The 27,191-nt window shown below is 42.1% G+C and overlaps 1 protein-coding gene across 1 annotated transcript in view; it reads right to left on the bottom strand.

The window, feature by feature from the left end:
* Nucleotides 1-227: 227 nt before the first annotated feature.
* Nucleotides 228-27,191, bottom strand: part of KCNJ16 (potassium inwardly rectifying channel subfamily J member 16) — a 43,018-nt gene continuing 16,054 nt past the window's right edge. Inside the window, exon 2 of the mRNA XM_034790553.1 lies at nt 228-2,449. Coding sequence (XP_034646444.1) covers nt 1,112-2,332 — 1,221 coding nt within the window. The 5' untranslated portion in view covers nt 2,333-2,449 and the 3' untranslated portion in view covers nt 228-1,111. The remainder of the gene's footprint in view (nt 2,450-27,191) is intronic.

Here is a 27,191-nt window from a genome sequence, read left to right as displayed (position 1 = left end):
GAAGTGTTATAAGGACTTGCTGAAGGACAACCTAAAAAAGTGTAATATTGACGTTGACACTTGGGAGACACTTGCCCAGGATCGCTTAAAATGGAGTGAAGTCCTATGTGATGGTCCTCTGCATTTTGAACTTGCTCACTGAGCAGACAAGAGGCGCAGGAGGAAGGAGAGACTGGCTTCCAGTCGTGGTCAACAGCCTCCTGCTAAACCTGAAAACATCTGCCCTCATTGTAATAGAACTTGTGGTTCAAAGATTGGCCTTATTAGCCACCTGAGGACCCATAACTCCCATGGAAGATGATCAGCCTCGATAACGAGTGATCGCCCATCATCATCAGTTCAATAGTTCTGTTTCCAGAGACACCTTTTCTTGTTGGAAAAGTGTTCCATGCGAGGAACTTTATTAATTGTAACAAAGGTGCACTGTAGGTAATGCAGAGGAGATTACAGGTAGACTGCTGTGAAAACCAGATTAACAAGGGAATCTGTATTAAGGGTTTAGATTAGGATCCAGAATACAAAAAGTGATCAGATAAAGTGGGGACAAATAACAAAAGCAAGGCAGCAATACTGTTTTATGGTACAGCTCCTGGGTTTCACTTCCTGAGCATTGCAAAGAATCTTGAGAGAGTTCATCACTATGACCATATTACAGATCTGTTCTCACTACCATATTATGGATTTTTCTTCAAAAACATGAATTTTCAAAAGATTCTACCACAGTATATGCTGATTTCAAAACAATCAAATTTCCCAAACATTTTCAAAAAACATCTTTGCAAAAAAATTTCATCTAAAATTCTGAGATTCAAAATACAATGTGTGTTCAGGTTTTGAGTAGAGAAATTTTGAGGGATTTTCAAAGCCACAGTGAGATTATGGATACCCAAATCCCATTAATTTGGGAATTGGCCATCCAAATAAATTAGGTAGCTTTGAAAAATCTACCTACAGGACATATTATATTGTTTTCATTCTCTGATTGGATGAGTATACACTTAGAATTAGATTTATTATGTAAATACTTGTGTGTATGGAGTTTTAACACTGCTTATATTTTGCAGGCTGCTTAGGGAACAGCTAGGGCAGTAATTTTAATTGCAATGAATAGCTACATCTTGGAGATTCTGTTTAAGGTCAGTGGATCTTTCTGATAAGGCAGTTCTCTAGAATCTTGGTTGACGGCTTTCATTAGATCTTCTGGATCCTCAGAACTGCTGATGAGGGCAACTGCCTTAAATGATGTATCTCTGACCTCCAGTGTTGATGTACTTGTTCCTCTGTCCAATGTTTTCTTAGTTCTGTTCCATTCATGTTCCTTCCTATCCAGTTGCTTTGCGCTGCAATAGGGAGCGTAAACCTCTGTGGTTTCCTCAAACTGTAGGCAATCCACGTTGTAGTATTTTTTCCTCACCTGCAAGACATTGTTGAACCTGTGTCCCCAAAGGATTTCTCGGGGGACGTATGAACTTCTCGACTGGTGTGAAGTTCCAGTTGAATCTCCAGTGTAGACAAATGTAACCAAGATTTCAAAACTGTCTTTGGCCAAAGCTTTCCGATCTAGACCGTATAAAGGGCTGTCATGGTCAATTTCATGTACGATGGTCACTGGTGTAACAAGTATGACCTGGTCATTTAGTAACTTCAAGTCCTTGTATTCCATTGTCATTCTCCCTTCCTTATCTTCCATGTAGCGCAGAAGCTGAGCTCTTACTGTGCCTTCAACCATGTGGTTTGGCCGGAAATCACCAATGCGCCACATGAGGCAAAGTTTATCATCTCTTAGGCCTACGGTGGCATAGTAGCTGAAGCGGATGGTCTGAGCTCTCTTTCGAGCGGTGGCCATTTTAGCCAAGGCAGCTCCAATAATGAATGTGTCAATTATACAGCTTAATACCGACTGTAGAACCACCATGAGGATCGCTACAGAGCACTCTTCAGTGACACAACGAAAGCCGTAGCCTATGGTCGTCTGGGTTTCAAGTGAGAATAAGAATGCTCCTGTGAAGCTATGCACTTTAGCAACACAAGGGGTTATTTCTTCATCATGTACTAAATCTCCATGTTGGATTGCTATAAGCCAAAAGACCAAGCCGAAGAACAGCCAAGAAAGAATGTAAGATAAAGAGAATATCACAAACATGTGGCGCCATTTGATGTCCACTAATGTGGTGAAAATATCAGCCACGTAGCTCTCCCATTCTCCGAAGATGTGTTTGAAATACACATTGCAGCTGCCATCCTTGTGGAGAAATCTCTTCTGCATTTTTTTTGCCCTCACTGTGGTGCATTCTTGAGAAGAATTTGGGTAGCTGCGCTTATTTCCTTGCATTTTTACAAGCCTCTAGTGATCACAGCGCTCGGTCATCCGTCTTGTGTCAGCTCAGTGACCTCAGCTCACTGGACACGTCCGTGGTTCCAATGGCTAATTGTTCTCCTCATTTGAAATCTACAAAAGAAAAAGAAGAGAAGAAAGTTTACTTTTGATTTCCTATGCTGGACTTTCCATGACACCTAAACTATGCACATTACTTCTATGGTTTCAGTTGTACAGATATTGTACAGATAAAACCTGCTAAGTTGTACAGATATTGATTATTGATTATGCCTCTCACCTCAGAAAACATCATTAACTGGGACTGTACTTGTAAAATAAAACTTGCTGACAATTTTCTGAACTTTTTAAAGGTTTTGTAGCTAGTCAAAATGGACAACGAAGAACATTTGTTTTTTTCTATTTTATATATTATATTTTTAATGTTTCTCACAAGTTGCATTTGGTCAGGATGGATTACCAAGAAGCCTTAATAGGAACGACAAGCACCTGCAGATGGACCTTTTGAACAAAGAGCTGGAATGAATGAAGTAGAAGAGAGATATTCTTGAAATGATGGACCCAGTTGCCAAGCTTGGAAACCTAAATCTGGTTGTCCCATTACAAATTGAGGCACTCAGGGGAGCTCGCAGACACACTAGTACCTGACTGAAGTGTTAAGTGTCAATTGAAACAGTCCATTGAAAATGAACATAAGCACCTACATTTCAAAATTTGGTTCTGAGGGCCAATTTGGTTCTGCTGTCAGTGACACGGCTGCAAATTCCGAGAAACTCAGTTGACGTCAATAGATGTACTTTGGATTTGTAACTGCATAACTGAAAAAAAAACCTTAGACTTGAATCATCATTCCCAGTATCATACCAACATGGGAGAGTATTTCACACATGCACAGTCTTCTAAGCTCTTGATTGCCTACTGAGCTCCAGAAGGACTAAGCTAGGATTGCTAAAGTTTTTCTTCCACAGTTTTGCAAAGTTCTGCTAGTTATATTGCTAAAAGGGCTAAACCTCTTTTCTACCTAGAGCTAAGCAGATGACGTCATATACATGACATCAGTGGACAAGATTCTCCTCTCACGTTGCTGTAAATCAGGGGTAACTCCACTGACATTAGTGGGGTTTGACGGGTGTAAAACTGGTTTAAGTCAGAGGAGAATAGGGGCCATTGCAACATGTAATAAAAGAGAGACTGAGGTACTGACTAATCAATGCCTGGCACATTTCATGGTCATTTATACCAATGTCTAGGGGGGTTGAAACACTGACAAATCAGAGTTGATTGTAGGGCTTGCTGAAAATTTTCTGTCATAACTTTTTTGACAGAAAACTGGGTTTTCAACTGAACAACATTCTTTGTTGAAAGTGCTTGCTCTCCTCAAAAAAATTAGATTTTTCAACCAAAAACCAATGTTCCTTCTCCCCTCTCTCCCTGTTTCTCAAGTTTTTAGCTGAACATTTTTAGCTTTAGGTTTTCCAATGAAAAATCAAACTTCCCCATGGAAAGAAAAAAAAAAAACATTGGCCAACCAGACTGAGTATTTTGCACCAACTCTGTAGACATTTTGCATGGGTATAAATGACCACACAAGATTCAAGGTACTGGAGGAGCTGTCCCATGGAGAGCAATACTGGATGAGCTAAATTAACAGGCCAAAAATTCTTCTTACATCTGAGAAACAACGATAGGCATGCTTAGACACTATTCCAAAAACACTTAAAAGCCAAACATACTTTCCTTTTCTTTCTTTTTCTTCCCTCCCCCCCCCTTTTTTGGGGGGGTACAAAAATGAATGTGTGACATATGGTGCTGTAGCTTCAGAATGTGGCCTTCATTAAAAAACACAACATGAATGTTTCCAAAAATACTCCTTGGAACACAGTCTTTGGAAAATTTGTATGATTTGCTTTACTCGTGGCTTTAAATAACCCTTGTAGTGTCGTCCATTGCAGACTCTTGACCTACCATTTAATAAGTTGCCTTTGAACAACAACAACAAAACATTGGGAACAGTTTTATTATTTGAAAAAACTCCATGATGTGAGATGTGAAAAAGAGGCAAAATTTGATCAAAGGCCAATATGATTTCAAATAAAAAAACATGCTTAGGGTTATAATTGTTTTTCTTGTTGACTGGTTCAAACAATAGTTCCTTAAGAAACCACAAACATCATGGGATTCTGGGAGCAACAAAACAGTTCATAAATCAAGGGCTACTGAGTTGACTCTGCTCTCTACTGCTTCCAACAGAAAATCATCATGTTTTAAAAATGGCATTCCATTGGAACCATCTTAAATTCTAATGGTGCTGGCAACAGTTTTCTTCTGAAGCACATTATACTGCACATAAAGCCCTGTGGAGAGTTTTGATTTTACAGTAACATGTGAGATGCAGGAACAGTATTTGAACATATACATGTTGAAGTATACAGTATTTGAACATTTGTACAATGCCTAGCACAATTGGACTTTGATTTCAGTTCAGGCCTCTATGTACTATTGTGTTACAAATAGTAATAGGTATACATTCATGAATATTTGTATGTAAATATTTTTGGCATTATCATGAAGACATGCAGCAAAACTGTAGGTAAAATTTTCAAAAGCAGCTATGTGACTTAGCAGCCTAAATTCCATTAAAAGTCTTGCAATTTAGGCTCCTAAGTCATGTAGGTATTTTTAAATATCTTGCCCTGTATCTTAGATATGTGATTAAAGAGAAACCAAGCCAATAATATGAAAAAAATCTGAACATGTTAAGGTTGACCTATGAATAAATTTCATGTAGTAAATATTTTATATTGACGGATGATACTGAGTGTATCTTCGAAGAATTAAAGCCCATCCTCCAATACCCTAAAATAGATGGGTCAGACTTTTAATCACCTTTTGTCAATGGGGAAATTGAGAGACAGAGAAGTCACATGATTTTCCAATAACAAATCAAAGGCAGAGCTAGGTTCTGAACTCAGATATTATTAGCTCCTAGTTCTGGTCTAAATCCATTGTGTCATTATTCCTTTTGTAGAATAATGTGAGGACTATTATTATTTGCCTTTTAATGAAGAGATTTTTCAAAAGAACCTAAGGGAGTTAGGCGCATACATCCCATTGACCTACAATGGGACGTGTGCTCCAAAATCATTTAAGTGCATCTATTTTGCTCTCTGCCTCAGCATGAAGGGATGGACAAGATGACCTACTGAGGTCCCTTCCAGACCTACATTTCTATGATCCTGTAAAATTCTCCTCCTAAAAGGAATGGATGAAATCTTGTCTGAAAAGACATATGCAAATTCTATGAACTGGGCTAAACGTTTTGCCATCAAGTAAAGATTAACAGAAAAAGAATTGATTCTGAGACACGCTCCTCTCACTAAAGCTCATGGATCAGTTGCTGCAAATGAATCTCAGATATTGCCAAGGAGCATTTTTGTGCTAACACACTAACTCTTTTTTTGTTCCTGGCCATGAGCATGAACATCATGATCCTCTTTTTCCTTTCCCCTCCTCCTCTCTCCCCTCCAACCATTTTGCTCTCTTCATCAGCGCAGGAAGTGTGTTGAAATTTACAAGATTCTTGCTGAGTAGATTTACTTCTTCTAATTGTATTTGAAAGTAAGAAAGAAAACTGGTTGCTGCTAGAAATGGAGCAGTAAGGCTGAGCTGGGTAGGAAGGTGCGTAGCAATGGGCAAATTTCAGAAAGGATAGAGATTCCATGAGGGTAAACATCCCTAGTTTCAGAGGTTTAGCCAAAGCTTCTATATGAACCCCAAAGGTCTAGAAATCAGGCTGGGGATCAGAACCCTCATATTAATTATTTGAACCAAGATTAGGACCCAACTTTGAGAGACAGCCCCTGTCCAAAAGAGCTATAATGATTGGAGCTGGGCACCTACCTCACACTGGTGCATTTGAAACTCTACCCCCTAAATTAACCAGACAGACAAAAGGCAGGAGGGGGAGTAAGGCATAGAGGTGAAATAACTTCTCCAAGGTCACAGTCAGTGGCAGAGCCAAGCATAGACTCAGGTCTTCTGACTCCCAGGCAAGGACATGAGTAATGCAAACTTGTATATATCATTATTATTTTCACCTCTTCTCTTGAGTGGAACCCAAGTCAGAAGAGGAGTATAAAAAAAGCGGACCAAGGGAAAAAATTGATACACTTTTTCATATCTCAAAATAGATCCAATTTGGTTCAATGTTGGATGAAGGTATGGAGGGGTTCTAATTGTAGCTGAACGCTCTTTGGCCATCTCCTATTCTGATGCGAGCGAGACCTGAACTCTGATTTGAATTTTGTCAACTTGCTCAGAGAAGCAATAACTTTGGAGCACTGAGCATCCAACTTAAGTCTTTGGACACTCACAGTAAATGTGGGTTCCAAGTAAATCATGTAATTTTGAGCTTATTGAGTGTGATAGTGTCACTTTAAATCAATCGTACTGTAGCACCTTCACCTAATACCCTATTAGTTGCTGTTACACCCATCATGAAGCTATTTCCCCATCATTATGTAAACTAATAGGGGTGAATTTTTGTTCAGTGATACGTCAGTCAACAGTCTGGTTGTAAAATATTAAGCAAAACAATGTAAAAATCTTTGTTCCAAAATAATGCTATTCTGAGAATCAGATTAAATCAAAAAGAAAACAATTGAAACCTGCGAAAGAAATTGTGTACTCTTCCTCTAACCCCTGATGCATTCAATGAAACTCACTTCAGCGTTGGTTTAGCAATCGCGTCACACTTTCCCACCACATGTTGGAGGGGGATCTGAAAGTTTTCCAGTTTTGCACATTGTTGTGTAACCCTGGATGACTTTCAGTTCAGAGACAAGAAATGTGAAGAGCTGAAATATTTAGAACTGGTTTGGAACTGATTCATACTCTAGTTCCTCTAAAAAAAAACAACAACAAATCTATTATAGGTTGAACAATCTAAAATGAGGCCTTTTCCTTAATTATTCTTCTGTTAAAGGAACGTTTACTTTTCCCAGCACAAGAAGGTACTGAGATTATCTCTTGGATGTCTGAAAGTTTTCACCCATCTATGTGCTCCAGTAGGCTATTATCTCACTAATTCCTCGTCCTATTTTTCCATGACTGCCAAAGCAGTCCTTTGCTGGTCCTAGGATACCTATTCTTACCCAATTTGTCCTCTTCCCTCCTCTACAGACAGAAAGAGTCTACACGATTCCCAGTTTCAAATAATGTCTTTCCCACTCCTGGCTCAAGCCTCATTATGCCAACCACCACCTTCTTCTCTGGCACGATTTCTTTTGTATCCAAAGTTCTCCACCATGGCTCAAGCCCCAGCCAGTGATGGAGTTCTCAAATCAGTGATCTGCATTAAGGTTCCTATCCAATTAAGTGTGTGTTTAACTTTAAGTAGGTGAGCACTTGCATTGATTTCAGTGGAACTACTCATGAGATTAGGTTCTTTGCTGGATCAGGGCCAAACAGCTGGCCCTGCATTGATGAAGTCAATGTGTGTTTTAATACTGATATCAGGAAGAGCAGGATATGGACCATAGCAATGAAATCTAGTCAGAGGTTTAAATCCATAATAATTCCTCTGAAGTCAATGGAATGAAGTTTTTCAAATCAAATTCTCTTCAGCTGGGAAGGTTGAGTCAATCCAGGGTGGTAAGGCTGCAGTATACCAGCTGGCAACAGTATTGTGCCGAACAAATATTTGTTCACATATTTGTATCAGTTCTAGCAGTAGCGTCCCATGCCTTTTGCCTACATCGTATATTTAAAGATGGTTCTTTTTTTAAAATATCCAAACAAAGAAATAAAAACAAGCTATGAATGGGCTGGGATCTGAGTTGGGCAGAAGAAAAAAAATATCCTTCTTGGACTACCCATTCCAAACCTCAATAAGAGAGAGAAGACTTAAAATATCAATATAAAAATGTTTATTAAACATTTTAAAAGGCAGACATAAATAGCACAGAGCAGCAGATGGTTGCACAGACTTTAAAGTCATGCAATGGTGCTGTAATCGGCACTGGAACAACTCACAGTAACAAATATATTGACATTTAATTCATCTAAGTGAAACCAGATCTTGTTTAAAATAGAGAGAGAGAAGGCATTTGGCCACGGAGGGTTGACAGAAGAGGCCTTGGAAGTTGATTTCACTTGGTAACTTACTAAGATAGGCGACCAGGTTCAGAGTTAAAGAAATGACCCAGAGCTTTCTCCAAAACTAAGACCAACTCCCAGATCTGGGGTAAAAGAAATATTTTAATTTTATTTTAGCCCTATGCATTGCCTGGCTTTAGCCAGGACCAAACAGTGGAAATATTGAAATACCATGAGAAATGGAAAGCACTGGCAACTTGAAACTGATGATTTTGGGGCTCCCTACTATTCTCAGTCTCTTGGTGAATATGGGGAGGCAGAGAACCAAAAATGTTATTTCCGGGATTCCCACTTTCTGTTTTAAGTGCCTTTAAAGGGGGTATATAAGAACCCAGACCGTTAGGGCTTGGGTCTCAGCAGCTTCTGTGCACTGGCAGCCAGCGACAGCATTTAAAGTTCTGGTGTTGGGATGCAAGTATCAGAATGCCCTTTAAATCGCTGGAAGGGTCCCTGAGTCCTGCCAGACCACTAGAGCATTAGCACTTCAAATATGGTGTGCTTGGCACATGGTGGGTCCCTAGCGGGTTGCTGGACACAATAAGCGTGAGCACCCAAAACAGCAGAGATGCTTGTCTGATCTCATTCCCATGGAGGTCAATGCAAACCTCTCACTGACGTCAGTGGAAGCAAGCCCAGGCTCTTAATGCATTTTAGGTGAGAAGACGTTAAATATAAGTGTGAATGCTGAGCCTAATTTCCTCCTCTCTCACGCCCTTCCTCCTTCTCTCTCACCTGCTGATCTCCATTCGGAGCATGGTGAAGGTTAATTTCAGCAGCTCTGCTGGTTTATAAGCTTAGGTTTGATGGTCTCTCCAGAGTTCTCCACACAAGGAGTCACATGGGTCACATTCAGCCTACAGAGGCACAGAACAATCCTCCCCAAACGTTGAGGAACTTTTCCATCAGCTCTTGCTGACAAGAACAGTGGAACAGTTTGTTGCCTCTCTAAATAGGACATGATGTAATATAATAATATACTCAACATGGTAAATGGCAGGTCAGGAGGAATGATAGCACAATGATAGAATCAGATTAGATAATGCTGGCCACTAGTTAACAGAGCCTACACCCTCAATCCCTTTAGTTGCAGTGTTTCAGTGCTGCCATCTCTGCCCTCCAAAACTGACTAGTTATTAATAGTATGTAGATCTGGGGGCTTGGAAGGGCTGGTTTTGTAATGTGATTGTATAGTCTAAAGCCAGACCTCTAGCATCAAGGTATGCTTGTTTCACATTACATTGATTTGTTACAGTATATTTACAGCTCTCTGAGGCAGAGAACATACATTCCTTTACACATCAGACAGTACCAAGCACAGTGCTGGCATACACCAAATATTCAAATAATAAATAATAATGGCAAAGCTGTGATGCGAGCATTCAGTGCCAGTTTTGCAGAGTCATCGAGTTTAAGACCAGAAGAAACCACCAGATCATCGAGTCTGACCTCCTGTATATCACAGGCCACCAAACACCATGAAACCTAAAACCACTCACATTGAGTAGCTTTTAACAGGGCACTATTGCTATTAATATTAGCAACAGAGGGTCCTGTGGCACCTTTAAGACTAATAGAAGTATAGGGAGCATAAGTATAGGGAGCATCTGCAAGACTGCAAGAAGTGAGGTTCTTACCCACGAAAGCTTATGCTCCCAATACTTCTGTTAGTCTCAAAGGTACCACAGGACCCTCTGTTGCTTTTTACAGATTCAGACTAACACGGCTACCCCTCTGCTATTAATATTGTTCTTCATAAAGAATTATTTAATAATTATTCTGGGCCTGCTGCCACTGATTTCATTTGGGACAGGCCCGATAAAACATCTCGCCTTCCCCTCACAAAGGTGTCTACAAGTACAGCACAATGATTCAAAGTAAAATCATTATAAACACAATAGAAATACACTGTGATTAAAAACAAAGAACCGGTGAGTAGGGATATTTTGCCTGACCATCACAGGCCACATCCCCAGCTGGTATAAATTGCGTTGGCTCCTTTGATTTCAGTGATTAGATCACATTAACATGGTAATATCATTTATCACATTATCTAATCCTTTTTTCTGCAAGACCAATGATGCTTCTATGGTCCATCCCAACCTCTTTACTCTGAACCATAAGCATGGCTGGCCCATTTATGCACACCACCTCCAGAAGGGTGCCACGTTCTTAAAGGAACAGGGCTGACAGCTAAAAAAGTATGTGGTATGAGCTCTGGAGTGAACAACTCCCAGGATCTTATGGGAATTTTACGCAATTTTACTAATAGCAAGAAAATAGGATCCACATTAATTCCATCTGTAGACCACAGGGAAATGGGGGTGTAGCTGGCACCCCTGCAGGGGAAATATCATGTGGGCTGTGCCCCTACATGTAAACTTGGAGGCAAGAGCAGGACCCAAAGATGGGCTCAGAAGCAGGTAGGAACCTGCAGGACATTCTTCCCAGTCTGGAGCCAGCTGCACCCTCTATCCACCCTCTTACCCTGGTGAGTCTTCATACCTTCTCTCTCTTCCCCCTCTGCCCTCCCATTCTCAGGGAACTTCTGCCCCCCTTGGTAGATTGTCCTTTTCCCTTGCCAAAGGATAATTCAGGGTAGGCAGAGTTCTCTCCTTGTGGGAGTCTCCATTTGCTTCAACCGTATCCAAACATCACTGGGTTTGAACACAGGTCTCATGTACAAAATTAAATTTAAACGATAGGTCTCCCGAGCCTGGAAAGCAAAGTAGAATTAAAAATCTCTGACAAGAATGTGGTCTGGACCCTGAGTACCCCAGGTTCTATGGGGCTGACCCTCAGTTGTAAATTGGCCTAACTCCATTGAAACCAAGTCAAGTTCAATGACTTACACGAATTGAGGATATGGCCCATATGCTTACGGACTCTAGGGGACAAATCTAGCCCCCATCTCCAAAGGACTGCAGGCTTTCCAAGCAGCAGAGCCAAGATCATTCTACAGCAATGGTTGGTCATTTTGCTGCTATAGAGGGCAAGGGGTGAGATATGGGGTGAGCATACAGGTATTGTGGCAATGGTTAACATAAATCAAAATCACAGCATTAATGCTGATGGGGGTCATGTTGGTGGTACAGCACTGCAGCCATCTAGAATCAACAGGAGCCCCCATGGAAAAAATTAAGCAACATGATTTCTTACAACATATATATATTAAGGTGTTTTTTTAATGAAATAAGTGATTTTAGGGCTCTCGTGGCCCATATCACATATTAGTATTGACTGAATTCCTCCAATTACTGTAGAACCGGTTATACATGGCCAGGATGCAAGTAAGCTTCCCCCAGGCCCTGCTCCGTCAGTGCCCCTTACTGAGAACTGTGCAAAGTTCAAAGAGTTTGGTTCACAGGATTTCAAGCAAGTATGCTGTGAGTTTACACCCAGTAGGTGAGGTTCAGACCTGGGGCAAACAAGTGCATTCCCTTGATCTAAGTGTATTTGTATACGTTCACAACACTGAATTTGACCTTTCTGTCTCCCAACAAAACCCTCAAACTTAGTCAGATCTGCTGAATTTCACATAGTTTTGCATCTCTCTGAGACATACAGTTTACAAAGCAATAAATCAAACCAGGCTGGCTCAAAACTGGGCCAAGGTTTTGCACCAATAGTTCATGACCTGGACTGAGTTTGTAATGAAACTTAAAATGAAGCAAGTGTCCTGTGGTTTCATGCTTCAGTGTAAACATTTCACAGAGCTCTAGGCTTAACCTTTTCTGAAGGGGACTCTCTTAGGATCTGTTCTCCAGGTTATAAAATGCAGCATCTTTCTGCCAACAAACACGCTGTTTTTCAATAGTGGCCAAGATTTTCAAAAGATTCCTGATGACTGGGCGCCTCTATTTTTGGTTGCCCAACTTGAGAGACCTTAAAGGGGCCAGGTTTTCAGAAAGTGCTCTCTGAAAGCCAGGTCCCTTTATGTTGTCTCAGGCGGGGTAATCAAACATCACTAGTCATTTTTGAAAATCTTGCCCAACGTGTTTTTTTTGTTTTGTTTTTTTTTTGTGTGTGTGTGTATGAAGTTCACTAAAAGGTGAACCGAGGACTAATTTCTGTGGATCACCAAACAGCTGCAGATGGCAACAACGTTTGGTTACTACTGATCTCAGTTTCACAGATCAATGACCTTGATGTGAATCTCATTACAATTCCCAGAAGCTGTCCAGTCCCACCTAATAAAATAAGATGCCAATGGAATTAGTATGGCCTTTATATTTTCAAAACTAAAATAGGGTGGAGTCGTAAAAAATATCATATTTCTTCACTTCAGGGAGCAAATGGATGGGTGGAGAAAGAGGGAGAGAGAAAGAACTAAAAATAAAACAGGTAAATAAAACTAATCCCATCCGGGCTGATCTAATTTTTTAGAAAATCTCACCAGAAAACCTGTTGTCTAAGCTTTCCAACCTAATTCCCCGATCAAAGAGGTTGAGATAAGTGCTGGCTCAGTATTGAGTCAAACAATGTATCTGTTTTTTTTAGGGAAAGGGTTGGATGGTTTTCTGAACGATATTAACACATGCCGTTATGCAAGCTAAAATGAGGGTGATCAAATTTTATGTTCCTGGATGTCAGCTTGTCAATCAGTACACAGGGCAGGAAGATATTTTTCCTCCCATGTACAACTTGGCACTATTGTCTTTGGGTATTCACACTTGTGCAGAGGTCTCTGTTTCATAGTTTAAAGCCAGAAGGGACCATCAGATCATCAAGTCAGACCTCCTGTATAACATAGGCCAGGGGTCGGCAACCTTTCAGAAGTGGTGTGCCGAGTCTTCATTTATTCACTCTGATTTAAGGTTTCGCGTGCCAGTCATATATTTTAATGTTTTTAGAAGGTCTCTTTCTAGAAGTCTATAATATGTAACTAAACTATTGTTGTATGTAAAGTAAATAAGGTTTTTAAAATGTTTAAGAAGCTTCATTTAAAATTAAAGTAAAATGCAGAACCCCCCGGACCAGTGGCCAGGACCCGGGCAGTGTGAGGGCCACTGAAAATCAGCTCGCATGCCGCCTTCGGCACGCGTGCCATAGGTTGCCTACCCCGACACAGGCCATTAAATTACACCCAAAACCCCCATTATTAAGACCAAAAACTTCAGTTAGACTAAAGCATTTCAGTCCTCAAGAAGCTAAATTGTTGTGTGCCAGAGGCAGAGAACTGGAGAGACTGAGGTGCCCCCAGTGCCTGAGGTCTCTGGGATTCGATTAGGTGAGATGTGCCCACATGATCCTAGCAGGTGTTCCATGTCCCATGTTGCAGAGGAAGATGAAAAAACTCCAAGAGGTCTCAATTAAGACCTATTTTAAGGGCTTCACTGAGAAGAAAGAGGTGCATTGGCGCTTAGCACAGAGCTGAATTTCCCCCTTTGTGCATTAATAGAGATAAGGCTGACATCTTTCCCTGAGAGATCAGAACAGGATGCTACGTTGGGTAACTTAGATGGCATAATGGAGTCTGTGGGCCTATGGTCTGATCTGGTCAGGCAACTCCAATAGTCCTGTGGCTCATCCCTGAGTCCAATAATACTCTTATTTAAAGTATGCTGGTGTTTTGAGAGGCAGATAATTAAAATCATCCATAAGGGGAAAGTCGTGTGTGTGTGTGTTTGGACTGTACGCTTACAGATCCTTAGTTTCATCTTAGTGTGTGGGTTTCATGAGTTCTATTCTATATTGAAGTTCATATGCCGTCCCCATCACCCAATTTATGCCCTTAAATCTCAGATATCGACGTGAGAATAAATCTTATGGTTGTGAGAAGAATGAAGAGATTCCTCTTGGCTTCCTACTCTTTTTCCTTTACACCAGCGGCTCTCAAACTGGGGGGACGGGACTCCTCAGGGGGTCATGAGGTCATTACATGCGGGGGTCACGAGCTGTCAACCTTCACTCCAAACCCTGCTTGCCTCCAGCATTTATAATGGTGTTAAATATATTAAAAAGGGTGTTTAGTTTATTAGGGGGGGTCACACTCAGAGGCTTGCGATGTGAAAAGGGTCGCCAGTAAAAAAAAGTTTGAGACCCACTGCTTTACGCCGTCCCACTGGGCAATTTCATCTACCCATCAGAAGACAGGAACTGCCAGACCAGATCAGATGTGAGATCCATTGAGTCCAGTAGCCTGTCTCTGACAGTGGCCGGAACCAGATGCTTCAGAGGAAGGTGCAAGAAACTCTGCATTGGGCAGATGTGGGATAATCTCCCCCTCCCCATTAGGTCTCCTGCTGATCCCTTGAGTCATAGATTGGCTCAGTCCCTGAAGCACGAGATTTAACATCTCTCCCAACATTTAGGTCAGCATTAACAATAATGCTGGCTTTTCTTCTATCCATCTGAATGTTCAAACCCTTTGGCTTTAACTTCCTTCTCTGCAACAGAGGCTCATAGATCTACCTCTCCATTCACAATGTCTCCCTCCTCCTAGTCCTGCATCTCAGCTTGTCTTTTGGACATCTCTTTTGGGATATCTTCATGTCAGCATCATCTCTGAAGGTTGACACAATGGAGTAGGGTGACCAGATGTCCCGATTTTACAGGGACAGTCCCGATTTTGGGGACTTTTTCTTATATAGGCACCTATTACCCCTCACCCCCGTCCCGATTTTTTACACTTGCTGTCTGGTCACCCTACAATGGAGATAGTGAACTCTCTGTCTCTCTCTGTTGCAGCTTTCATCACCCTATCACACATTCCTTTGAGACACTGAACTTTGTCTTTCCAATTAGGAACAAAAGTTCCTCTCGTGCATTTTAAAGAGAGACTTTCACAATGGAAAAACTTAACAATGTGTCCTGATATAACATCAATTATCCTCATCTCACTCGGTGTATTTCATAGAATATTTCATGCCAACTTCTCCTAGCTATTTCTTACTTTAAAAAAAAAGGTTCACTTACTACAGTTTCTCTTACTTCACTTCTTATGGAGAAGTCCAATAGAATTGAATACATTGAACCAATAAGGTTCTACAGAATCTTAATTGGGTTCTACACATTAAAATCATATAGACCTCAATGGACCTATGTCCATTTACAGCAGTTGAGAATGTGGCTCACAAAATTTATAGAAAATGAAATCCCTTCTATAGAATGTGTACACCAACCAGAAAATTATATCTTGGCTACAGATTCCTGTAGGGTGGTTTCAACACTGTACAGAAAAAATACCATTCTCCGTTAAATTCTATAGGGCTTTTTTAATAAGAGACACTGCATCTATGGAATGGATAAAAATGCCTTGCAGGTTGAGCAAAGAGCTGATTGGAGACCTCTAATTATGTCATCCAAGCAGTGTGTAAATTAGCTCTTACCACTCGAGAAAGAGTCAGGGTGGATAGTTCTCTGAAAACATCTGCTCAATGTGCAGCGGCAGTCAAAAAACCTAACACAATGTTAGGAACCATTAGGAAAGGGGTAGATAATAAGACAAGAAATATCATTCTGCCGCTACATAAATCCACCTTGAATACTTCATGCAGTTCTGAACGCCCCGTCTCATAAAATATATATTTGAATTGGAAAAAGTACAGAGAAGGGCAACAAAAATGATCAGGGTAGGGAATAGCTCCCGTATGAGGAGGGATTAAAAAGACTGGGGCTGTTCAGCTTGGACAAGAGATGACTAAGAGGGTATAAGATAGAGGTCTATAAAATCATGAATGGTGTGGAGACAGTGCGTACGGAAGTGTTATTTACCCCTTCACATAACAAAAGAACCAGGGATCACTCAATGACGTTAATAGGCAGCAAGTTTAAAACAAACAAAAAGAAGTATTTCTTCACACAACATGTAGTCAACTTGTGGAACTCATTGCTGGGGGATGTTGTGAAGGTTAAAAGTATGACTGGGTTCAATAAAGAATTAGATAAATTCATGGAGGGTAGGTCCATCAATGGCTATTAGCCAAAAGGGTCAGGGACGCAACCCCATGCTCTGGGTCTCCCTAAACCTCTGACTACCAGAAGCTGGGACTGGATAATGGGGGATGGATCACTGAAAACTTGCCCTGTTCTGTTCATTGCCTCTGAACCACCTGGCATTGGCTGCTGTCAGAAGACAGGATGTTGGGCTAGATAGACCATTGGTCTGATCCAGTATGGCCATTCTTATGTTCCAGATCCAACAGGGAAATTAGAGAATCAATTTTGACTTTTTGTTCTCAGGAAAACAACCATCAAGAAAGAACCCTGCTCTGAAAGGGACCTTCTACCTTCTAGCATGGAGGCTGTACAAATAATTTTTGGCCAATGCCATAAACAGGTTGTCCAGAATCTAGCCCACAAATTTACTAACAAATACAATCAGATGAGCACAAGACTTACAAACGGTTGCCCATTCAGCGGTCCATCCCCCATGCCAGACCCTATCAATCCTCATTACAAGTTGACGCAAAGCATCGTTCATCTAATACATTGCGACTGAGAGGTGGGAATTTTTCAGTGGGCAGGCTTGTTCCAAATCATACACTGCATAAATATCCTGGTCAAACACTGTCACGGTTCCATGTTTAATCTAGATTTCTGTTCTCTTTGTTTCCCGTCTTGTGCAGCCATAATATTTTCCACCAGGAGTGATGTTGATAGTGTTGTGTCTACCTGTAACGCAGCCTGAGCAACAGGTGATACGTTGGTGCTAAGTTGGTAACACTCCTTGTATGCTTGACAGATTGGTAAAGTAAACACGACTGTTGTTCCTCCAGTGCATAGCTTGTTACATTTTCTTCCAACGGTGTAATTCGCAAGCCTGCTTCACACCCGCAGCAATATTTCCTTGAATACTTAACTGCAGGCCTTGCCCACACTATAAAAATAACTATGTTTAAAGAGGGCTGTGGACAAACCCTGCAATAACATGAGCTGTTTTATTGCCTCTGTGGATTTAAAAAGCAAAACAAGAGACACATATGATAACTGTATCAAGTTACATCTACACAGAGATAAAAGACCTGCAGCATGGCAGCGGCTGGTCTGAATCAGCTGACTCAGGCTAGGAGGCTAAAAATCACTGTGTACAGTCTACACAGCAATGTTTCAGCCCCAGAGCCTGATCTCTGAGTGCCCGAGTCAGCCGACCTGGGCCAGCCGCAGGTGTTTTATCCCTGTGTAGACATAACCTTAGAAACCTACAGTTTTAATGATCTTCCAGGGTTTAAATACAGTTCTCTAAACATGGTTAGGGTGGGAGGGATTGAAAGCACTGTCCACCCAGACAAGAAAAAAATTACATGCATTGGCAACAGTTATATTGCAAAACCAAGGATAATATCCAGTCCCAGAATCTTTATTGATTTATATAGATGCCTATAGAGGCTCTCAGTGTCCTGACATCATTAATTACACAATTAATAGCATTAAATTAAATCTCCGGAGATTTAAGATCATCAGTTCCACGGGTCTTCAGCCAGCTAGTCATCATCTGAGAAGCATACTTTCAGCCTTCTCCAGAAGCTCTGTAAAAAGACGTCTTCTGCAGCATGCCTCAAAAGCCAACCCAATTCAGGCTATTTCAGCCCATGGAGGGGGAGCAAGTTCCAGCATGTTGGAGGGAACACTGGGCCAGATGCCCCCTCTCTTTTGTAATAAGGAGGATCCAACTCGGGTAGCTCTTGTGACCACCGCTGTGACACTGGGGCTCACAGTTTACGGTGTGTTGTGACCTATAAAGCTGTAAAAAGGCCTGGGACTGAGGGATCCCCTCTCTCTCTGAGCCAAACAGGCCTCCAGCGCGGATGCCGGAGCACTGATGTCATGTGCTCCTATCGCAGTGGTCCACTCAGTAAGCAGGCCTTTTGCACCAGCGTTTTTTTTCTCAACGGTTTGGAGGGGTGGAGCCGCATGTAGGGCACATAAATAATACAGTGGGGTGAGGAAGATGAGTGAACTAAGGATATGTCTACACTACCCGCCGGATCGGCGGGCAGCGATCGATCCAGCGGGGATCGATTTATCGTCTAGTCTGGCCTAGACGCGATAAATCGACCTCCGAGCGCTCTCCCATCGACTCCTGTATTCCAGTTCGGTGAGAGGCGCAGGCAGAGTCAACGGGGGAGCGGCAGTAGTCAACTCACTGCAGTGAAGACACCGCGGTAAGTCGATCTAAGTACGTAAACTTCAGCTCCGTTATTTACGAAGCTGAAGTTGCGTAACTGTGATTGACCCACCCCCCAACCCCCAGTGTAGACCAGGGCTAAGACACTGGGCACTAATTCAAGAAAAGCACCTAAGCATGTGCTTATCTTTAAGCACATCATAACGATGGACTGAAGCACATACTTACTGGGGCCAAAGAGGTTAAATACTTGCTGAAGGTCTTGCAGTGAATCATTCAGCCGTCCTGTCTCCCTGCCCAATCATAGTGAGGCCAGTGAAGCAGCGTATCAAGCAGCTGTGTCTGTGAAAATGAAGATGTTATTTTCTGTCCCAAATAACTAGTTGTTTCCAAAAGAGACCATGCCTATTTCCAAAGAGCAAGTCAATGCTGCCTTTAAAAATAAAAGTGAGAGATTGTGTGTGTGCCTGGGGGGCTGGTTATTAAATAGATCCTGGATATGCCTCTTTTTGTGCCCAAGCTGTATGACCCCAGGGTTAATCTTTGCTTGGAGGAGTTTCACTTAGCAGTTTTGTCAGTGAGCTACAGAAGGGAGGCTCTGCTAATTTTGAGATGTTAGTCATTAATCTGTTCAAACAGCCATGCTTTTCTCATTTCATTCTTCAAAGGCAAACATAGCAAAGGGAACAGAGCTTATCGAGACGTTAACTAAAATACTTCAAATAAAAATCTGTTACATTAGAAATGTCAACACTTGTGAGAAAATCGGTAGAAACTTCAGTAAGGTTGTTTTTTATTGCCAAAGCAACTGCTCAGGAATGTTTTGGGAAACAGCTTCTCTTGTTTTCCTTATAGGTACAGTTGACCTATAAAAGTTAATCTATTACTGTTTAGCCTAGTACAGATTAACTTTTCAGTGTGTCGTCACAAGTGGCTATAGCATGCCATTGCGTTATTGTTCTGGCCTCTACATCATTTCAACTTCTAACAGTCTTAGTTTTAATGTATTTTGAGTATAGCTAAGCTCCATTTAAGATTAGGCCGGAGCTGAATGAATAGAAAATTTCGACGTCAATGGAAATCAATGCGAGTTGCAGCCAAACAGTGATAGTGGGAAGCTTTATCATTTCTCTCTCTTAGTTCTCCTATCTGTATTTTATTTGGTTTCAATCTATGTGCACCTAGAGGTTTCCTTAGACTTTTGTATTTGAACAAATCCCAAAAGCCAAAGAGAAACTCCGAAGTTTCATGTGTGTTTGACACAAAGCCTTAAATCAGCCCACGGTCACTCAAAATATTAATGAAGTATTTAGTGAACCTTTCATTAACCCTGAGACCAGTTTCAAGGCTTAGCAAAGCTCAGACCCTGGTTCTGAGTGGTAACAAGGTTTATTAGGAACATTTTGTGCAGCTCTAGTTTGCATTCATTCCACAGTGAAAAGAGTTTTAAGTTTCTAAGGAATGGAACCTGTCAAGGATGTGAAGAAGCAAGCTGAGATAGCAAAGGGTTTGCTGAGTTTGAAATTCCTCCGTTTAGGGGCAACTGTCATTTGATTGTAGTTAATGTTTAGTGCAGGAAACACAGATAATGGGACACTAGAAATCAGTTTGGAAGGGAGCCAGAAACACTGTAACAATGGAAAAACAATCAGGGAATGATGACGTCAGAAGGTATCCTGAGGAAAGAAGAAAGGATGAATCTTCAGCCCACATGAATACTAGAGGGATGAAGTTATCTTGGAACGAACTGTTGACACAAACATGGTTTAAAAAGCTTGACAGCTGCGTAGCAATTAGCAGAGGAATTTGGTGTGTCAAAGCAGAAGTGACAACAAGTGGAATCAAACAACATTGTGACGTGTGTTGACACTTATGACATTATGGCATTAATTTGGTCCTTGGGTGTTTTTCAAAATCAGGAGTTCAGATCTCTTTGTTCTTCATGTAAAGCTCGGCTCTGAGGTCATTCTCCTCCTCACACACCCATGGCTGTTTATGAACACCCTTGCAAAACTCAAAACCCATTTCCCACAGAGGAAGACAGAAACAGGTTGGGTTATTGGACTGTCTGTTGTTCTTCTTAAAAGCATCTTGAACCCAAGGAGAGGAACACCATCTGTTGCTACTAGCTTGAAGCTTTATTGTAGTGGGAGCCTCATATCAACAATGAAAGGGAAATGCATGCCAGGGACCCATGCTTAGGGGAGGTTCTGTTTTTTAGATCAAGCCAAAATGAAAAAGGAAGACAGCTCCATCTGCCTAAAATAAAAGTTTCTTCTAGAAGATTGCAGGGTATATTGGACAATAAGTGATCTAAAAGGGCCCACTCATGCTACTCCTTACTCAATCCAGATGCTGTTGTTTGGAATACCTAGCTCCCTAACTTCACAGGTTCAAATCCCAGAAGAGGCAAGTTCAGCCTTTTGTGCTTCTGGGGTAGATACAACTGAAGACCTAATTTCTCCACAAGGACCCCAAAGCCCCTGCTGCCTGGTTTGTATTGGTATATTGAGAGGGTTTTTTTTAAAGAGAATAGAGTTTTCCCTACTGTTCTTAGGCAAAAAAAAATTCCTTCCCCCATTCTTGTGTATCGTGTACTTCACTCTAGAAATAGCTGCATTTATTTTGTTTGGGTATCTTGTGGGATAAAAAAGATGATAATTGATATTTACAGTTGGGTCAAGCCACCATGTGCAGATCTGAAAGCTGTTCTGTATGTATACCTCCTCCAGAATTGATATGGTTTGAATCTCAGTGCTCTGGAAAAACAACAAGGAGTCTGGTGGCACCTTAAAGACTAACAGATTTATTTGGGCATAAGCTTTCGTGAGTAAAAACCTCACTTCTGGAGTGAGCCCATCCCCAATATTGTTACATGTCTGGTGAAGGGACTGTAGACAGATCCCAAGACAGTGGAAATGTGGCATAGGGAGAAGGCAGATGGGCGACGCACTTAGATGCCATGGGTTCATTTAAATCAATGGCACAACTCCCATTGACTTTGGTGGTGCCAGGATTTCATTCTGTGATGATGGATTTTCTGTAAATCTCTTTGGTAGATAGAACAGGGTATCATGAGGTAGACAGAGCCCTACAGTCCTTGCATACAATGGAGTAGGGCTCTGTACCATCACCATGCCTCATAAGAACATAAGGGCTGCCACATTGGGTGAGACCATGGTCCATCTTGTCCAATATGGTGTCTCCGACAGTGACCCATACCAAAGCTTCAGGAGCAGCATACAGAACAGGGCAATTATGAAGTGATCCAACCCTGTCTTCCACTCCCAGCTTCTGGTAGAGATTTCAGGTCGCCCCAAGCCTGGGGTTGTATCACTGATCTTCTTGGCTAATAGCCATTAATGGACGTATCCTCCCTGAACGTACCCAGTTCTTTTTTTAACCCAGTTATACTTCTGGCCAGCAAAAAGGAGAGGACATCGCGACTAGTTCCACAATCACACATTCTCCAAACCCTGCTTAAGGAACTGGAACAATGGCTGCAGGGGATGAAAAGCCATCCTATTCCCTGCCCATGGGTTAGAAGTTAGATTCTTTTCTCTCCCCATCATCGGTTCAGGGTTCAATCCTGCAGTGGTTCTGAGCACTCTGTCCCTGATCCAGCAAAGTCCTTACACGTATGATTAACTTAGCAGATGAAAGCAGTCCCCTTGAAATCAGTGGGAGCTACTCATATGTTTAAAGTTAAGCATGTACTTAAGGCTTCACTGCACTGTGGCCGGAGTGCTCAGCACCTTGCAGAATTAAGCCCTTAGACACAGATTTTTAAAGGCATTTAGGCATTGCAGTGCTCAGCATTACAGTGCCTAACCGATGTAGGAACCTAAATCTCATTTTGGCTCCTAAATTAGCCTAATTTGGGCTCCTAAATCCCTTTTGAATATGGAATCTAAGCCCCTAAATCAATTAGGTGTTGGAACACTGTGCGCAGCAATGCTTAAATACCTTTAAAAATCTGGGCCTTCGTTCCCAGCACCATGCCTTGTTCTTAGCACAGAGTGCATTCGTTTGGGTTTTGTGCAGAGAGGTGGAATTTCACCCTCTGGGAGGATCTTGTTAACAACATGCCGAGCCATACAGTATCCCAGCTCGATTTGAAAAACAGAATGAATAACAATGTTTTGCCATATTTCCACTACACACATTTCATGTAACTTTCATTTTAATGATTGCCACAAGGGGACGAATCTGCAGGAACAGGGTCGATTTAAAGGCATACTGGCCGTAAATCACAGATAATTGCCATTGCGCTGTTTTGGTTTGTCCCCCCGCCCCGACATATTGTCATACAGGTAGGGCCACATTCCGCCGGCTGTCCAAAGGATTTTGATTCCACTCTTGATTGTGACAGCTGATTTTCAACCCTAAGCCTTCTCACACCAACATTTTCTCTTTTTAACTCGATTTGCACAACCTAAACATTTATCCACCATCATACAAAATCTGAACCACACCTTTATGCAATCTGATAAATTAAAGTCACTCTGAAATTGTTTGCAGCTGTGTGTGTGTGAGAGAGAGAGAGAGAGAAAGAGAGAGAGAGAAAGAGAGAGTCCATTTTTGTGTGGGCCGCCATATTTCCAAGTGGGAACAGAAAGTGGACGTGACAAAATACCACCAGAAAAGCTGTTCTTGTGATACTCCCAATCTAATCAAGAATAGGAAGCACTGGAAATCTCAGCAGAGACTTTTCCTGGCAAAAGTTCCATCCAGTTTTGCAAACCGCAAAAAGATTTGGGTTAATATCCAGACTGCTGGTTGAGGCTCTGAACTGAACATCTGAACTTCCTGAGTTCTCCCATCACTGTTTTTGATGTAGGGTGAGACAGCCCTGTGGTTTTATGAGATTTGTTCTTTTACCATGTTTGTCTTCACTTGGGCTATGTTTCATTAGATCACATAAGTAAAGTAGGGTCAAGTCTGGTCTCTTACTTGGATGGACACTTTACAGAACAAGCCATGCCCCATGACATGAGATCAGTACAGAAATGGCACACTTCTCGCTTTATCAGTACTGAATCAATGGTCTTAGGTATGTACAACATTTGCTGATGGTTAGAGCCAGAGAAAATATTTCATCCAAAATATTTTTGGCAAAATTTTCAGATTTGGTAATACAGAACACTTTTAACAACGTTAGCCCTTCATTTCAAATGGCACCACTGTATTTCTGTCTTTGCTTTGCTTAGGGGCAGGGGGAAAACCTTCTCTAAATGGGTGTTCATTGATGTTCCCTATGCCTGATTTATTTTCCCATCTGTGGACTGTTGCTCTTAGTTCTTTTCTGACTAGTGTTACCCGCATCATGCTGACATGAAAGGGAAAAGAAAAAAATCAAATGGTTTCATGATTGAATCCTACCACAGGAAATGAAAGGCTGAGAATCGTCCCACTGTTCCAATTCTTCTGTCCAGCAAGTCACCACAAATAACAATTGAGTAGCTGAAACCTAGTCTCTCCTGTCTGCACTCTTAAAGCAATCTTTCTCTTAACTGGCTTAGAAATGAGACTTGTATTAATAGCAGGATGGAAATAAAAGATGAACAGTTCTTTGTGTGGAGCTACACCTTGGTCTTTTGGGCTATGGTATGTGATTCCTTCCTGCCAGCCAGCAAGGCCTACTTGTGTGTTTTTGAAAGAGGGGAGAAAAGAATAATCAGATCAAGCCGGTGCCCAAGTTTGAAAGGCAACCAGCAGAGGATTGGTCTTTGTTTTTCTGTATTTACCCATTGCTATTATTGCAGAATAAGGCACTGGAAACTTGAACGAAGATGTATATGTTCCATTACCAAAAATGTTTCCTTAGACCCTGAATCATCAAAGCCCTTAAGCATGAGCTTAATTTTAACTTCATTGTCTTCAATGGACCTTAAGATTAGGCTTTAGGTTAACCATATGCTGAAGTGCTTTTCTGAATAGGGATGGACTTACACACATGCTTAAGTACTCTGCTGAACTGGGCTCTACAGGTCTCTCATGGTGGGATTTCTTCTGAGCTGTAGACTGTACGTACTGGCTTGCTATTGCGTGGTGATGGTGATGATGATAATTTATTTGCCCTTCCCCTGAAGAATCTCAAAACATCTTTTCAAACACTAATGAATGAATCTTCCCAGCCCCCTTGTGAAATAAGGAGTTCTTCTTATTATTAATTATAATTATTATTTATTATTATTATTGCTATCTCACAGATGTGGAAGTCTAGGCAAAGAAGTGAAGGACTTGGCCTATCCATCTAAGGCAGTGATACTCACATCTCAGTGGTTCAGGAGCCAAATTAGCGATCAACATTATCCAAAAGAGTCACGGTCGTGTGAATTCATTGTTTCATTTACTATAGTACTATTCATATTTAAACAGTAGGACAGGGGAAATATTTATTATTATTCTCACAGCAAATAAGTTAATAACTTTGTGCAAGTTGATAATTTAATTGGTTAATAACATAGGCAACGCATCCCGACTGGTTAATTAGTTGGATGGGTTAATAATTAAATCGCACCGTGTTTTAATATCATGTGTTTCAAAGAGTCACAGGAGACACATTAAAGAGTCTCTTGCAGCTCACGAACCCGTCTGAGTATCAGTGATCTAAGGCATTTCTCAGGCCTGGTCTACACGGGGGGGTGGGAGGGATCGATCTAAGTTACTCAACTTCAGCTACATGAATAACGTAGCTGAAGTCAACGTTCTTAGATCTACTCACTGTGTCTTCACTGCGGTAAGTCAACGGCTGACGCTCTACTGTTGACTGCATCTAGCCCTGATGGAGTAGCGGAGTCGATGGGAGAGCGCTCGGCGGTCAATTTATCGCATCTAGACTAGACGCGATAAATCGACTCCCGCTGGATCGATCGCTGTCCGTCGATCCAGCGGGTAATGTAGACAAGCCCTCAGGCACCTACCACCATGGTACGTAGGGTCCCAATCCCGCAGCTGACAGCACAGAGATGAATTGCTCTACCTGCAGCAAAACCCACTGACTTCAATGAGGCTCCATGTTGGTGTATTGATCCACCCACGTGCTACCAGCTGTCATATTGGATTCACACTGTTTTTAGATCAGTGCAATTCCATTGGCTCCAGCAAAGTCACTCTTGATTTAACCAGTGGAACTCAGCCCGTATCTAACTAGCATAAAAGAGACATCAGAATAAAAGAAGCCAGAGAAAAAGGGGGAGGGAGGGAGCCTCCTCTCATTGTAATTAGCCAGCAGGAATGTCTTTCTGATGGGTAAACTGCAGCTTTCTCTTCTTCTGCTCGCCTTTCTCCTCTGCCTCAGACAGGAAAGCTTCTAGTAACACTCTGAAAAGCACCATATACGAAATAAACTCTCTTGGCCTGTCACTGGGTCACCCCCCCCCGCCCACCCCCCCCCCGGTGGATGCGTCAGTGGGTGATGACAGCAGCTGGAAGTACCCAGGAGACAAGATTGCCACAAAGAGAAAATGGGAGAACTCTCGTGTGCTACCGTATCACCCTGTGGGACGCATTTTAGTGGAGGGATTATCTTTGGCAGTGGTTCTCAACCAGGGAACCTACAAGGGGGTCGTGAGCATGGCTGACATTAGACTCTCTAGGGCCCAGGGCAGAAAGTCAAAGGGAACCTACGAGGGGGCCGTGAGCATGGCCGACATTAGACTCTCTAGGGCCCAGGGCAGAAAGTCAAAGCCCTGCAGCAAGGGACTGCAGCCCAAGACCCTAAGCCCCCACCACCCAGGGCTGACGCTGAAACCTGAGCAACCTAGCTTTGCTTGCTACCCTTTAATGCTAGCCTTGGATTTCATATGCATAAAAACAGGTGGTGTGGCACAGCTGGGCCTATGGGGGGTGGGATCAGAAAGAAAAAGGTTGAGAACCCCTGATATCTGGGGACACGTTCCCTTTGATTTGTGATCATACCGCTCACCTCTCCAGTCCTTCACAATCTCATACAGCCCTTATAGCGCTACAAGGAAGAGTTCCCTGAGGAAAGTGTGCAATGTATTTTTAGTGCCTTTTAATGCAGTTTAGTAGCTGGGAACAAGGAGGAGGAGCCAGCCCCATGTGATCAGTCTGCTCCACACAGATTGTCAGCGAGTGCTCCGCAGACCACAGTTTGGGAACCCCTGCTCCAGCATTTGAGAACTGTGTTGTCTCCCTTTCTCCCACCCCCAGACTTAGTGATGTGGCAGATGCAAGAGACAGGTTGTTTAAAAGAGGGAGGCCTTGGTAGCCGAAGCGCAAACCGTAAACAAAGGGGGAGGAAAGGAAATCCCCTGCTTCTTAGAGAGCACATCCGTCAGGAAAGACATTGTATGTTACCTTCCAGCCCTTCTGAGTGTGTGATAAACAAAGAGCTCTATTGTCTTTGCGGGAAATACTCTCCCGACCCCCATTCCAACCCCATCCAGCCAGGCTTAATGAGCACAGGGTGCCCCAGAGAAGGTGAGGGGATGACCCCGACCCTCCCACTCTAACAGGCTTCAGAACAGCAACGGAGCCACTTGACAGCTGCTGCTGCAGCAAAGGGCTGTAGCTATGTCTTCAGTATGTGGGGACACACTTGGAAATGGGGAGGCTGCTTGGTGGATCTGTATATTTGCTCCTTTCTCAGCTCACCTTGTCTTCTGG

The sequence above is a fragment of the Trachemys scripta genome, chromosome 14 (genome assembly GCF_013100865.1).
Source record: "Trachemys scripta elegans isolate TJP31775 chromosome 14, CAS_Tse_1.0, whole genome shotgun sequence".
In the NCBI taxonomy this organism is placed as follows: Eukaryota; Metazoa; Chordata; order Testudines; family Emydidae; genus Trachemys; species Trachemys scripta.
The sequence above is the reverse complement of the archived record's forward strand: the minus strand, read 5'-3'. Positions and strand labels throughout refer to the sequence as shown.